The sequence below is a fragment of the Argentina silus genome (genome assembly GCF_951799395.1).
Source record: "Argentina silus genome assembly, chromosome: 1".
NCBI lineage: Eukaryota > Metazoa > Chordata > Actinopteri > Argentiniformes > Argentinidae > Argentina > Argentina silus.
In genome coordinates, this window is record NC_139655.1 from 21,810,048 (window position 1) to 21,824,288 (window position 14,241).

General features: G+C 40.6%; 2 protein-coding genes across 4 annotated transcripts; both read right to left on the reverse strand.

Annotated features, from left to right (window-relative positions):
- Nucleotides 1–1,683: 1,683 nt before the first annotated feature.
- Nucleotides 1,684–5,711, reverse strand: LOC310804857 (uncharacterized protein). 2 transcript variants are annotated; one of them, XM_083670241.1, is made up of 3 exons: nucleotides 5,633–5,711; nucleotides 2,923–3,074; nucleotides 1,684–2,579 (listed from the first exon to the last, which is right to left on the reverse strand). In XM_083670241.1, exon 3 carries the CDS (start codon nucleotides 2,575–2,577, stop codon nucleotides 1,933–1,935), a length of 645 nt encoding a protein of 214 aa, XP_083526367.1. In that variant the 5' UTR covers nucleotides 2,578–2,579; nucleotides 2,923–3,074; nucleotides 5,633–5,711; the 3' UTR covers nucleotides 1,684–1,932. The 2 variants fall into 2 exon arrangements, with proteins under 2 accessions (XP_083526367.1, XP_083526368.1); XM_083670242.1 differs by having other exon boundaries at nucleotides 1,684–2,599.
- Nucleotides 5,712–6,555: 844 nt separating this feature from the next.
- On the reverse strand, nucleotides 6,556–13,871 carry coro1b (coronin, actin binding protein, 1B). 2 transcript variants are annotated; one of them, XM_083673986.1, is made up of 12 exons: nucleotides 13,797–13,835; nucleotides 12,979–13,688; nucleotides 11,783–11,988; nucleotides 11,442–11,564; nucleotides 11,135–11,264; nucleotides 10,194–10,375; nucleotides 9,817–9,936; nucleotides 9,550–9,654; nucleotides 9,259–9,404; nucleotides 9,050–9,107; nucleotides 8,521–8,859; nucleotides 6,556–8,388 (listed from the first exon to the last, which is right to left on the reverse strand). In XM_083673986.1, exons 3-12 carry the CDS (start codon nucleotides 11,984–11,986, stop codon nucleotides 8,266–8,268), a joined length of 1,530 nt encoding a protein of 509 aa, XP_083530112.1. In that variant the 5' UTR covers nucleotides 11,987–11,988; nucleotides 12,979–13,688; nucleotides 13,797–13,835; the 3' UTR covers nucleotides 6,556–8,265. The 2 variants fall into 2 exon arrangements, with proteins under 2 accessions (XP_083530112.1, XP_083530113.1); XM_083673987.1 differs by lacking the exon at nucleotides 12,979–13,688 and having other exon boundaries at nucleotides 13,797–13,871.
- Nucleotides 13,872–14,241: the final 370 nt, after the last annotated feature.

The window sequence follows — 14,241 nt, forward strand, 5'->3', positions numbered from 1 at the left end:
TCCATCTTGGACCATTTGCAAGCTCATCTCAGCCTCATCTCGAGATATGTTTAATAACACTGCAGCCGTGATATGGAGCCTACCTTCCATGTTGACATAGGCTGCTGTAGTAAGGTACAACAATATTTAGTTCCTTTGTTCAAGCCAGTCAATAAATTATTAGAATCGGGTGTTTTCCCCATTCAGCAGGGCAGAACACCCCAGGTTCCTTATGCATGTCTACTCCGTTTGCAGAGACATGACGTCTTGCTCAGGCTACTGAAATCATTTCTATGGCAGTCAAGTTTGGGTGTGTGAAGAAGATGCAATATGCATTGTAGCCTACGGTGAAGCACATTGGTAAAGTGGGTTACTGTAACAAGTGACAGATCTAGGCTACTTTGATTGTGCGACAATGTATCTCAACTTCCCACACGTTATTTTAAACGATACAGTAAGACGTATTATGTTTACTGACGATGGAGTAGGCGGCTGAACTAAAAACATAGACATAATGGTGCTGTAGGAGGCAGTTACCTTGAAGTAATATTAACATTTGCGTTTTTTATTTAACAATATGAAATCAAGTAAACAGAAATATTTACCAATTGAGCGTAGTTTTTGTTCGCCTGCAGTATCTAAAATCAAAGCCAACACTGTAATAGCTGGTTTAGCGATTATCCATCTCGTTCTGTGGAAATATTCCCCGGTTCTGCAACAAAGTCCACGGTGGTTCTTGAAAAATCATCTACTCGCGTTACATAATTGCTCTGATATTCAATGGCTTTATTAAGCATTTACATCTATGAAAGCGCTTTTGGGCCTGTACAGTATTTTGGCCCCATGATGTGTCTCGGTTTTATGAGTGGGTTGAATTTAAATGAGAAGCACCACTGTAATTAATTCCGTGGGCCCACCCCGGCAAAAAATATGTGTTACTGTATTTGACAGAATGTTTGCGTGGACAAGCACATCGCCACGCCTAATCTATCCAACAAAGCTAAAGTAACCAATCGAATTCAAGAAACCAGACGTCCTTCTCACTGAATACGCCCATTAAAATAAGCATTTGCTCATTTAGGGGTTTCCTGTCCGCGATTAGAATTTGCATATGGACACATATTGTCGTTGCTGATTGTAATTTCAATGCAGTTAAATTTGGGTAGTTTGTTCAACTGTATCTTCAAATCTTCATCAAAAGTAGTGGAGATGCCGGGGATTGAACCCGGGACCTCATACATGCGAAGCATGCGCTCTACCACTGAGCTACATCCCCATTGGCCATCACAACGGAAGCCAGAGGAGTATATAAATAGTGTGACCATAGCGAAATAAGATGAAAGTTATATTGCAACATTTAGTAATGGAAAATATTCTTAAAACTCCAAAGTATTGATATTCTGATATTATTTTTTTATTAAAATTGGCACTCAGTTTTGTAGCTAGCAACAATCAATATCGCAAACACTTTTTATAGCACGTTTTTGACAAAAGTACAGTTAGTATGACAGTATATTAAATGAATAACGATCTTGGAGGGTTGCTCTACTCCCATAAGTAAATATTTGCATCTTGCTGAAAATATATTTTAGCATGACCTTAAATGTATTCTAAAACAAATGTACACAACACAAATTCAGTTTATTATATTCACCAAACAGTCAGATCTACTTGCAAGAAACCCACACTGAGTATGCTATCATGTGCTTGAAAAACACATTTATTTACTGCTGGAATTGTTTCTCATTATCTCATTCACATCGATAATGGCATGCACATTAACCCAATTTCGTTCTTGTTGGTTTCATTTGTTGGCCTATGTTATTGTAGGCCTATATTATGTTTGACACTGTAGCCATATGTTATGTTTATGATGATGGTGTATTGTAAGCACTCTTACAATAACAAGAAATGACACTCCCCAGTTTTTTACGCAACACTCTGATCCTGTCTTCATAATTCAGTCACATCATTGTCCTCCTCACTATTCTTCTCTTCAGACCAGATGGCACTCCCAGAGAACTGCTTTAGGTCTATCAGCAAACCTCCACAGCCACTTGCTTCTCCTCCCTCTGCTCCCTCTGCTCTGCTTTCATTTCCCTCTCCATCCCTTTGTTCAACCTTCTTTTCCTCTCTCTTCCCCTCACTATCCCGCCTCTCCTCCTTCGCATCCGTGAGCTTTACTCTCTCCCTCAGGTCACAGCCCTCCATGCTGGAGTAGTCATCTGACGAGTCATCCCCTCTGCCCTCGCTCTCATCACCCCCCTCCTCCTCCCCCCCCCCATCACTGTCACCTCTCTCGCTACCTCTCTCCACATCCCCCTCTTCATCTCTATCTTCATCCTCTTCTCCCACAGCCTCCTCATCCTCATTGCGAGGCCACAAGCGGTGCCCTAGCCTGGCCTCTAGGACTACTACTCCACCTCTTACCCGGTCCCTAACTCCTCCCTTCCCATAAACTATTTGGCGGATTGTATACTGCCCATCAGTTTCACGGTTTAGCCACTTGTACAGGTAGACCAGGAGGAGCACAAGGATGACCCAAAGGACAAAGAGGATCCAAACTGTTGTTGTCGATGTGGTTTCATCTTTATCCATATCTAGACAGGGAGGGAAAAAACTGTCCAGTTGTCATTAGGTCAGGATGGGGTCACACAGTCACCCGTGTTTTTAAGTCAATTCCATTTCAGAGAGGAGATGAATTCATTATTTATTTTGACTTAGATCTGACTATTCTCATTCAAAATGATCAACTTCTTGATTATTTATTTGAAATGTTTAATGAATCTCCTTGACTGTTTTGGAATGGAATTGACCCCCAATTTGATGGTCACAAAAACAACTGTCTGATTCTAGCAAAGCTCAACCATGCTTGGCCTCTTAAATCAAACGAGAATAAATCCTCTCAGAATTGTACAGGTCAGATTTGATGTTGAAACATACCTCTTCAAATAGTTTGACACAAAGCTGAAGAAATCCTTGAAGAGTGTATTCAATCAGTCACTGTGTCTTCTGTGGTGAAAATCCAGTTTCTTTCAACAGAAGGATGATCTTTTCAGTGGGAGGTAATCCATAGATATATTTGAAGACTGATTCTGAAAAGAATGTTATTCAAGTTCAGAAAGTTACCATTTCCTACTGCCAACAATATCCAGACAAAACCTTATTCTATTGCATTTAACAATTCCAGGTGTCAAGTCTGCTGAATGCTTTCATAGACCACATTCTGACCTGTACAGTTGTGTTCATAATACCAAGCCAACTAGTAATAATAAATATGTCAAAAGTGGCCAACAGTAAGCTATTTGTAGTGGGTCAATAGGGAAGCTGTATTGAGCAGACCTTTGCAAAAATATACAGTGCCTTCGGAAAGTATTCACTTTTTCCAAATTTTGTTGGTTTATAGACTCAATTTATTAAATTAAAAGAATTTGCTATCAATCCACACACAATACCCCAAAATTCAGAAATTTCAGTAAATTTATTAAAATTGAAATACAGAAATACCTCATGTACATAAGTATTCAGACCCTTTGCTATGACACTCTTAAAAATAGCTAAAATGCAAAAATGTCATCAACAATAAGTTGAATTGAGTCCATCTTAATGCAAAGATAATAGTTCATGTAACTTTGTTTTGTTATGGGGTCTCTGGTTTGCATTGGAATCAATTACACACTGTGTGGATCAGGTTGTCATTACAAACTGAGCAAATGGAGAGGAACAAAACTGCTCAGGAATGCGACCCTGAGGCCTGGGGAGACTTACAAAAATCTACAAAGTTTAATGGTGGAGAGGAAAAAGCACAGTCGATGGCACAGTCTAACCCTAACCCACTCTACAAAATAACTAAGTGGCCAAAAAAAATTGCTTAATGGAAAATAATCTATCTCACATCCATAATTGTGTTTGCAACAATGAATTCAAGTGATACAGCAAAGAAAGTGGCTGGAAATGTATTTATTTAATTTTACTACAAAGCATTGAGTTTGGTGCAAATCCCGCACATGCAAGGCAGTTTCCGCACCATCTCTCATGTGAATAGAATAGTGTTAGCTGCATCAAATTATGGGTATGTTTGTCACTGGCAGGGACTGGGGAGTTTGTCAGGATCAAGAGAAAATTATGAAATTTGCTGAGTTGGTAGTGACATCCTAATCTACACAGGGTGTAATTGATTCCTATGCAAATCAGAGACCCTATAAAAACAAAGATATTAATTCAAAAATTACATGAACTATTATCCTTGCATTAAGATGGACTCAATTCAACTTATTGAGTGATTTGTTGATGACATTTTTGCATTTTAGCTAATTCTAACAGTGTCATAGCAAAGCCAAGCCATACTTATGTACATGAGGTATTTCTGTATTTCAATTTTAATAAATGTACTGAAATTTAAAAAAAACATGTTTTCGCTTTGTCATTCTGAGGTATTCTGTGTGGATTGATGGCAAATTCTTTTAATTTAATCCATTTTAAATTGAGTCTATAACACAACAAAATGTGGAAAAAGTGAAGGGGTCTGAATACTTTCCAAAGGCACTGTACGTATTTCACAACCCAATTGTGTTGTCAGAGACTGTCATGAATGGTTCTGACAGGTGTCATGTCACTGTAGTTGATGTGTTATGGCATTGTGTATGTCACTGAAGATGCAAGCTTACATTCTTACAGGAAGTGGCTGTGAGGCCCTGATTCTAAGTGATTCACTGACAGGAAGTCAGCTCCCTCTCAGTCTCTCTTTCCGAGATGACTCTCTTAATCTCGCTCGCTGCCTGTGTTATAGTATTGATGACCTGACAACACTCAATTGGATACTAGTTCGTATTTTTAAATGGTTGTAAGCACACCTGCAGTGTTATGTTGTTTATGTATGGTACTGTAAGTGACCTGTGTGACTTGTATACCAGTCCATACATGAATAAATTAGGATGGTTTTCAAGTTAGTTGTTGACAATAATTCTGCTCAAACCACAATTATCTACAAAGCATAACTAAATTGGTTATAGAAACTAAACTAACAGGTTATAGACATAAAAAGTGTTTGAAGTAACAAAGATTCTACCCTACACTCTACTCTTCCAATGCCTACATACTGTATGTACTTATTACCCCAGCCAGTAAGCCTAAAATAATAAGTTGAACAATTTAAACCTTATATAAATTCTCAGGTATCGCAGGGTACAGTACATAGTGGATCTCATGGTGAGATATGTTTACTCTATCCCTATTCAGCTGTAGCACTATGGTGAATGTTTAAATATCAAATCAAATGGCCATTTCACATGAGAGCATTAACCACACTCGGTTTGTAAAAATGCAATACTTTAATTCTGTAGAGAATCTTATAATAGTTCTAAGAGCAAAGACAGAGAGGCAGACAGAGAGATGGTGTGACAGAGACTATAATGTGGAGGGAGAGGAGCTGTAGTTGGGGGGAAGTGAGGAGGAGAGAAGTAGTGAAGAGAGAGGTTGGGAGGAGAGTGTGATGTTGAACAATCGACATGCAGGAATGCACAGTGACAAGATGGTAACACAAGAGTCGAAAGAGAGAAATGTGAAATAGTGTCTGAAAAATGTAAACAACACTACAGCAAAAATGTTAAATAGAAAACTCCATGAATAATGATCAATAGGCAGAAAAACTTACCGATGGGTTGCTGTATATGAACAAGCTGTATGATGGTTTTGAGACAGACAGAAAAGACTCAGTAGTGGCAGGAAGAAGTGACAAAAAGAGAGAAAGGGGGATGCAGAAACTTAAAAAGGGGCGGGTAAAAAATAGAGCAGGAGGGTTTGTGTGGTGGGTGGAGAGAGAAAAGTTGAGTGTGAGAGAAAGCACACATTATTTGATAAATGATTAACAAGCCAAGCAATTTTACATTTACTGTAGCAGGGGGTAGAAATGTGATATGCATATGAGCACCTAAATATAGAAAGAGGAAGGTGTATTTTTTTATGTAAATTTGATTATGGGTGTAACTGGGTGGGTGGAGTGGGGTGCTCTTTAAGTAAACCTGCTATCAAATATAGTAAATGGATTTTACCAGCACTGCTGTAGAGTTGAAGTCCGCAAAAGAAACCACCAATAAACATAGTTTTGTTTTGGGTCTAGTTGCAAAGTTCCATCAGCACAGTGAATCTGTGGACGGGTGACATCATTAACATTTCAATGGATATGCATAAGGTCGTAATAGCACCTACATAATCATTTCATTAACTGACATCTTCATTACAGATTGTAAATTGTGCCAAATTTTAAGTAAGACTTTATACACTTGCACCATTTATGGTGAGTTTTTACTAGCCAGTGGAAGAGCACAGTGCTGCACAGTAACAGGATGTGGTCTAAGACATCATAAGATCTGTGTTGCTTTTGAACCTGCCACTGTTCCACCACCCACTTCCTGTCTCTGGGCTCTGCAGTATCAGCAGGGTCTTCAGTTCAGTGAAGGCAACTAAACCATGTTACTGTACTAATGATAGTCTGGTTTACTTAATGCATTTCAATGATTGCTATCATTTCCTGTCAGCTGACAAGAGAGGTTTAATGAGTGTCCATTGTAAAACCGCCAAAGAGGAAGAGTATTTATTGGAGTTGCACAGTGTAGTGTCATTTCATCACTTATTGATTTACAACCACACACAGAACATGGTGTAGAACAGTGCATACATAAATATGAAACAAGTCAATAATCATGGAATGAGCCTGATGTGGAACGTACCCGAGTCTGCAATACCCTTGATTGAAGGGTGAGGTAACTAATCAATGCAAAAATCTAAATGTTTCTGTTCTGTCCAACAAGTGAGCATTCTATGCTCTCTCTCTATCTTCAAATACAAACACAACAGCTGCCTCTATATTAGTCTAAGATAATTAGGTTCTACTGACTTGGATTACATCATTCACACAGTAAAAAAACAACTTCAGATTTCATAGTGACTTTTTAGTTATGCCGTACAGTACTCAAAGAACTGCTATGGTTTTAATTACTTTAAACTTGTTCAGAACTCAGAACAAATTTCTGTAGGTAACACTTTACTTGAACCCTTTGTTATGAGTGGTAATATAGGAGCTTGTAACAATATGCAACAAATGATAATGTAAGTTTCTGGGTCAATTGGCCCTTGTGACATCATGGGGGGGGGGGGCAATCACTAATGACATTAGTTGGAGAGCACAAATTAAGTGTTACATTCACTTCTAAGGTAAAAAAGACCACACAAAAAGAGATTAACATCATACATGATAGGAATCCTTTAGCAACCATCTCCAACTTGCATTATTCACATCATTCGTAGGAAAAGCAAGTTTATCAAAATCAACATTATTTGGATATTGACCGGCATCCGAGTCGAAAAGGTGCCATAGAGCACAATTCAATACAACTTATACATCATAATGAACTGGTGCAGTTTTGTAAACAGTATAGCGATAGAATACACAATTATATTGTTAACACCTCCAATAGGCTGATTTTATACCTTCAACTAATAGAGTAATAGATCCTTAGAACAGAGTGGTAAAATAATATATAAAGCCATACATGTACAAATGTATAGTAAGTGAACACAAAATGAAGTATTAAGTCTGATATGACATCACAATTAGCAGCTGTAACTACCTGATTAAACATCCCTAATGAATACACATTGTGAGTGCCTCAATGAACACATTATCGTAAATGATCCATCATCTACTTGGTAACATTTTCTGAGGGTATATACATAATACAGTATGCTATATACGTTGTTTGCAGTATATTCATTGACATGTGAGAAACATGTAAAACTGCCATTTTGATGTAGAAGTTGGAAGTTCATGACAGCAGTCATATGAGATTAATCATAAGAAGGATTAATGTGTACAATTGAATCCTCATACCATAGGTTTGTTGTGATTATGAAGGCATTTTTTTTTTTTATAATTATGTCTACACCTTCAAATCATGTTACCATATTTGTCCCTTCATATAAACCGTTGACATTATCTCACTGCAGAATTGACACTCTATGCAAATGATATCCCTTCACCATACCACCCACTATCTATCAAAGCAGAAGAGTTGTACATATCCAAATGGTCTCTGCGCCGTCATTATAGTTGACCTCATTCTCGGCACCTGTGATTCACAGTTAGTCATTGAGCTACACTTCAAACTACATTCTCCCATTCGCACACACAGCTTAAGGTACTGTTGATTCTAGTAAGGCTATGGTCTATGGAGTTTAGTAAGAATGCCCTTTGGGTGTAGTGGCGCCCCTGCACCTTCTTTCTCTCCTTCACACGTCACCATCCTCGATGCGCGCCAGCTGCCTCTCCAGAAGCTCAATCCTCTGGCCCTGAGCGAGCACCACCGAACGCAAGGCCTTCACCTCAGCTAGCACTTCACTCAACACATCCTCCTGAGAGGGAGAAAGAAGGATAGGGAGGGAGAGCGATTAAGGGAGGGTAGAGGTAAAACAATCAGCATGATTTTGTTAGTGAAAGAACAGTCACGTGATTTCCTAAATCCACACAGGAAAGTTCTCTCTCACCTCTCTCTTCACCCTTTCAGATGCACCCTCTGCCTCTCGGATGACCTTTGCCTGCCCCACCCCATCGCCCTCAGTCTCCCTGGTGACAGGGGTTGCAGTGGGAGAACCAGTATTCCCAGCTGGCTGAGGGCTGGAGGTGGACCCTGCCCCGGACCCCTGCGATGGCAGCTTCGGCTTGTTCTTGAGGGTGTCTCTGTGCTTTGAAGGGGGTGCTGAGTACCCCCCACTCAGGGAGACCAGCTGGGGTGGTGCGTCCTGCCCGGCGATCCACTCTTCGGCCAGGAGAGAGGGCTCTAGCCCAGCAGTGTCCGGATACAAATCCCCCTGGAATAGATCTGACTGAGGAAGCAAGAGAAAGACTGGGTGACATTACTAATTAAACTTTGGTACAAACTTTTTTTATTTAAACATCCATAGAAATTGGATTTTTGCATACACCACACTTTGGGTATTAACAATAAATAAGAGTATATGGCTCTAATTATTCAGAATTTCATGTGTTCTCTAGCTAAACGTGTAAATAGCTTACCTTACGTGGCACTGTCATAGAAATGGGCTCTACTTTCCTTTCATGCAGTTTGTAGAACCTGTGAAAGAGGAAGGGATGAATCACAGTGGGATAAGATGACAGAGGGATGGTGTGAAGGAAGGAGTGTAAGAGAGAGAATAAAAGATGTATTACTCGGGACCAGGACAGCAAAATAAATTATCAAGAAACATGCTGAAAGACCTGCTCACCTAGCGATTTCACACTTGTTGACATCCACACCCCTCTTACTGAGAAATCCTGCACCTCGCTGAGGCTCCTTACTACTATACAGGCTGAGGAAATGAACATAGGGTGACTCATCTGTCACCTCAAAGTACCGGATGGTGCAGTCCCCCTGAGAGATAACAAAAAATAATGGGACTGTCTGAAGTACACACCATGACCCTGTAAATATGCATCCAGCTGAGTCAGTTGGTAATCAGTGTTATTTCTGCAATGTGCTTAGAGCAACAGTTGTGGTGTGGGTAGGTGTGCTCTACCTTTCCACACAGGTAGATCATGTTAGTGTCTGGGTCATAGTAGGGTATGAGAACTCCATTACTCGTGTCCATCTCCTGCACTGCCATCGGCTCAGAGAGATCTCTCTGCAATAAAGATGGATATCATTAGAATACCTGCACTGGCATGACACATCAGCACAAACCCCTCGTCTGCCATGAGTAGTCAGAGTGCTATGTTATGTGACCACGTCAATATTTCTAGCACTTCCATAAGCTCAGAGAGGTAATGAAATTAATGTTTCTCACCGTATCCCACAAGGCCATCTGCCTCTCGCTCATACGGCTGAACCCTGTGGTAAGGATCTTCCCGTCAGAGAGGAACACGGCTCTCATAGGCCTGGTACCATCATGGATCTTCTCCCTCACCTGAGAACCACGTCAAACATCAAACGTATAGAGCGGCATCAGTGTCAAGCAGTTACATTATCTGCAGACAGTACACAAGAGGAAAATACGATATATTTGACTTAGAAGTGATGATTGCTGCGTATAATTTTTATTGCCACCAATGGTCTCTTTCTCTCAGTTAAACATAATGAACTGAAGGATGCTGTGCTTTGGTGTCTTTTTTGTTGGTTTGTTCAATTAATTCCCAATCATTTGCATGTGTATACAGGAAGCACCTTGAGGACGATCCCCCGTCGTGGGTCAATGACGCGCAGAGCCTTGTCTTTGCAAACTGTGCAAATGGCACTGCCCTCCCTGTTCCAGCACACACTGTAGATCAGGTCAGGGTGGGCATCACTCAGCTGGTACACTAGCTCCCCCGTGCCAACGTCCCACACACAGACCAGGTTATCACAGCCTGAGTGACAGAGAAAGGGAGAGGGAAAAAGAAAGAGAGAGAGAGAAAGAGAGGGAGAGAGAGAGAGAGAGAGCAAGAGAGAGAGAGAGACAGTGAGCAAGAGAGAAAGACACATTTTAAAATCTCAAGACATCTTATTAGATACATAATCCACAACATATACAATTTCACAGACATAACACTCGAAAAAACACACGTACACAACATCTAAAAACATGCATAGACAAAACATGCAAATGTTCAGGCATAACATATGGAAATACAGACACAACCTTGTAAACATTTGCACAGATCCAACGTACAATATAGACATAATATCACAAGAAACAGACAATTGGCCCAAACATTTGAAACATTCTTATGCCCTCTTCAGGGTACTTCATTTTGTGTTAACAATAACCACATTTTCCTTCAAACTTGCACTGCATACTGTTAATTGCAGGATGGAAATTCAATTCCTTGCTTGTATAATGCATCGGGAATTGAACATGCTGTCATGGAACACCTCCTCAGTGAGTTTAGAGCTGTCCCTCAACTCTCACTATTCACAATTACTAAAACATGTTAGCTTTCTCTATATAAGTCACCAGAGGTCCAATGTTAAAAACAGGGAGGACTACATGTCTACCTTTTCTTGAGTTCTCCTTATCCCTCACAACCATCGATATGAAAGGCTTGGGTAGTGAACATAGGGGCCTGGATGGTTTTAACAGGGAGGTAGTTATACAGACTGTCAGAGGAGCAGATAGATGAGGTTACCTGCAGTTAGGAGGATGTTGAAAGCTGTTGGGTGCCAGGCCAGAATCCCCACTCTCTTACTGTGTCCCTCCAATGTCACCACAGCCTCCGTCATTGGCCCAGTCAGCCCCCCATCAGGGATTTGCCAGACCTTCAACAAACAATGAAGGTGATGACAAAGCTTTGTTACAAGGTACAACATATAACTGACCATCTTCCAACAGATTGTACCTCCTGGCTCTTTATCTCAACACACTGCCATATTCTCATGACGGGACATATGCATGCATGTGGCAGCTATTAAGACTGTTATCTTCACATCAGCTACCTTCACACTGCAGTCCTCAGAGGCACTAGCGATGATGTTGTCATCATGTGGACACCATTGGACGTCCAGCACTGGAGCTGCATGTCCACACACAGTGGGAGTGGCCTGGTCAATTCTGCCACTCTGAAGAGAAGAAGATGTAAGATGAGTCAAAATCCTTGCTGGATTTCAATACTAACAGTGGTATTAGTTTCCAATGTTATATTCCCTTCTTCTCACCAATCCAGTCATTTCAGATGAGGGTGCATTAGGACATGAAGGATGTCATACTCAAAGTACTGATCCAATGGTTACATTGCATCTGAATATGGATGGAGAAGGTGAAGTGGTCAAGCTCAAACCTTGCTGATTGGCAACACCAGGAATGCCCCTCCTCCTCCAGCTTCGATGATGACTGCAACAAATTTGGGGTTCACAGCGCAGAGGGGCCCATCCCATGTCACACGGGATACTCTGACATCATCGATACAATGCTCGGCCTTTGATGCTTGGGCAAAGACGTGCCTAAATTTGCTCTGTCTGACCACACCTCTTCGGAATGACATGACTGCAAAAGAAATACGGTACCATAACTTCATCCACAACATAACTTCATACAGAACATTTTCTTGCTGTGCCGTTTTCACTATGTGAACAGGTTACCAAAAAAATCACATTCAAAAAAGAATGTGGAATTACAAAGTTACCACACTAGAGGTTCCCTCAAACATTTTTTAGACATCTTTAAGAGCAACTGAATATGACTGTCAAGAGTCTGTCAAATTTGCCTTGTTTGAAAGGATCACGTTTGTCGTAATGTCATAAATAAATCTTGCTGCTTATGTGTATCCCTTCTAGCTCAAAGTGCACAATTTGGCAGTGATGATTAAGATAACCAACAAGTTAACGAGTTTATTTGGTTATTCTGTAACATTTAATGAACATTAATGCTGAAAAAGTAAATCAATCATTAATCACATAAACCAAATTCCCACATACTGAGGCAGTTCTAAAGAACAGTCAAGGCTCATTGGACAAGAGGACATGATCCGCCTGAAGCCAAAACAGAGAAAGGGGGTTGAGCACAGATGACCATTGAGTGAGGGTAGGGGGTGTAATTCTATACTTGTGGAGGGGTGCTGCCTAATGCTTTCAGTTGCCTGTGCATGCTACAGTGTAATCATTAGTGTTATCATGTGTTAACTACATTCAAACATAATTGCATAGTAGTGATAGTAGGCCTAGTACATGAGCATTGTTGGGTTGGCATGTTGCCAGATCATTTGAATGTGAAAAATAAATGTCAGGGGGAGTGGAGTCTTTTGCAAATGGACGACTTGCACATCATTATGAACACAGAAATGAATAGAAATGGTAGGACCAAAAATATAATTTCAAATAATACTGAAGGGGAATGTAGCACAAAATAAAAAAGCAATGATGGGGAAAGCGTGTGGTGGTTAAATGATAGTAAATTCGGTAATATGAGATAAGCAAAGGGAAAGAGCACAGCAAGCCAGTTTACAAAGAAGGACATATATATTTGCAATAACTGTACCTCGATTTCAAGCTGCCTCTTAATTGGAAAAAAAAGGCCGAAGACTCGACCGTGACAAGAGGAAGCCAATAAAATAATCCTCCACCAACAGTAACTTAATCCTTTCCTATGTCGGAGTGTCGGCTACACAGACGACCTACCACGATGGCAGTAAATATGTTGCACTTGCAGTTGAAAAATACAGGTGATAAATACGGTCATGAAAAATACAGAGGCGCAGCGTATAATCCTGATGTACAAATATTTTCCGCCCGGTTTGTGAAAAAACGTGTATCTGTGATGGAATATTTAAGCTGAGCAAGCATGTCAAGATGCAATAAAAGATCCGCAAATTAAAATGAAGACGACGACAAGGGAAGAGTGACCGAGGAATGATGGGCGTGCAAATGGGAGAAGGAAATACTGACAGTACGCACTCCGTGTTGGAATGATTAATGTTTGGTATAGAAATCCAGACTTCCGCCCCTGGCAGGATATAGTGGATATGAGGATGGCGTTGTTGTTCTCATCGCCTACAACAGTATTATATTGGATTGGCTGTTATACGAAGTACTGGCTGCTTGAATACAGAGCAAGCTGTTGCTGTAAATGTGTCATGCTGTGGTGTGTCTCAGCCAACTAGACGCATATTCTCTCTTGACTTGGACACAATATGCAATGCCCTTGTTGCCTGGCCGTGGCATGTGCGTGTCGCTTAATTTCAGCAAGACCTAGGGGTGGCAGAAATACAGAATCCAAATTAGCCCCCAGGAAAATCTCCTAAAGTGTGAGAATGTTTCAGAACCTGGCTAGACAATTATATCTTGATCGCTGCTCACCAGATTATGTTTCAGAATGTGAACTGGGATCCGATACCAGGACAGTTCCACTACCCCTTCGTCTATCAATAAAGCTACAGGTACAGTGAACAGTGTAACACAGGTAGCCCGGAGCCGTCTCCTACGTTATCATACAAACTATCGCGGGAATTATTTTGCGCGAGCCGCCTCGTTTCATTACTTTGAAAGAGGCTTGCCATGCGACAATTTCTAATGTTCGAATATTCTTCGAGCCGCATCTGATACAATGTTTCAATGTTCTCTTTAAAAGTTTCTCGTGTTATGTCTGTTCAAATATCTGGCTAATCACTGCAAAAATGCTAATGTGTAACACCACGTCTGAGCTTAGGGCTTCGCTTAAACTTTAGGCTATACTGTATTTATAAAATAACACATGAAAGCAGACACGACGCAGGAGTGATTAGGGACTTTAGCTTTGATTAGG

Excerpts from the sequence above, each read along its gene's own strand:
- LOC310804857 (XM_083670241.1), bottom strand. The coding sequence starts at position 2,577 with ATGGATAAAGATGAAACCACATCGACAACAACAGTTTGGATCCTCTTT.
- coro1b (XM_083673987.1), bottom strand. The coding sequence starts at position 11,986 with ATGTCATTCCGAAGAGGTGTGGTCAGACAGAGCAAATTTAGGCACGTC. Across the intron at positions 11,265-11,441 it reads CTGAGGACTGCAGTGTGAAG|GTCTGGCAAATCCCTGATGG; the intron begins GTAGCTGATGTG and ends TGTTTGTTGAAG. Across the intron at positions 9,405-9,549 it reads TGATCTACCTGTGTGGAAAG|GGGGACTGCACCATCCGGTA; the intron begins GTAGAGCACACC and ends GTTATCTCTCAG.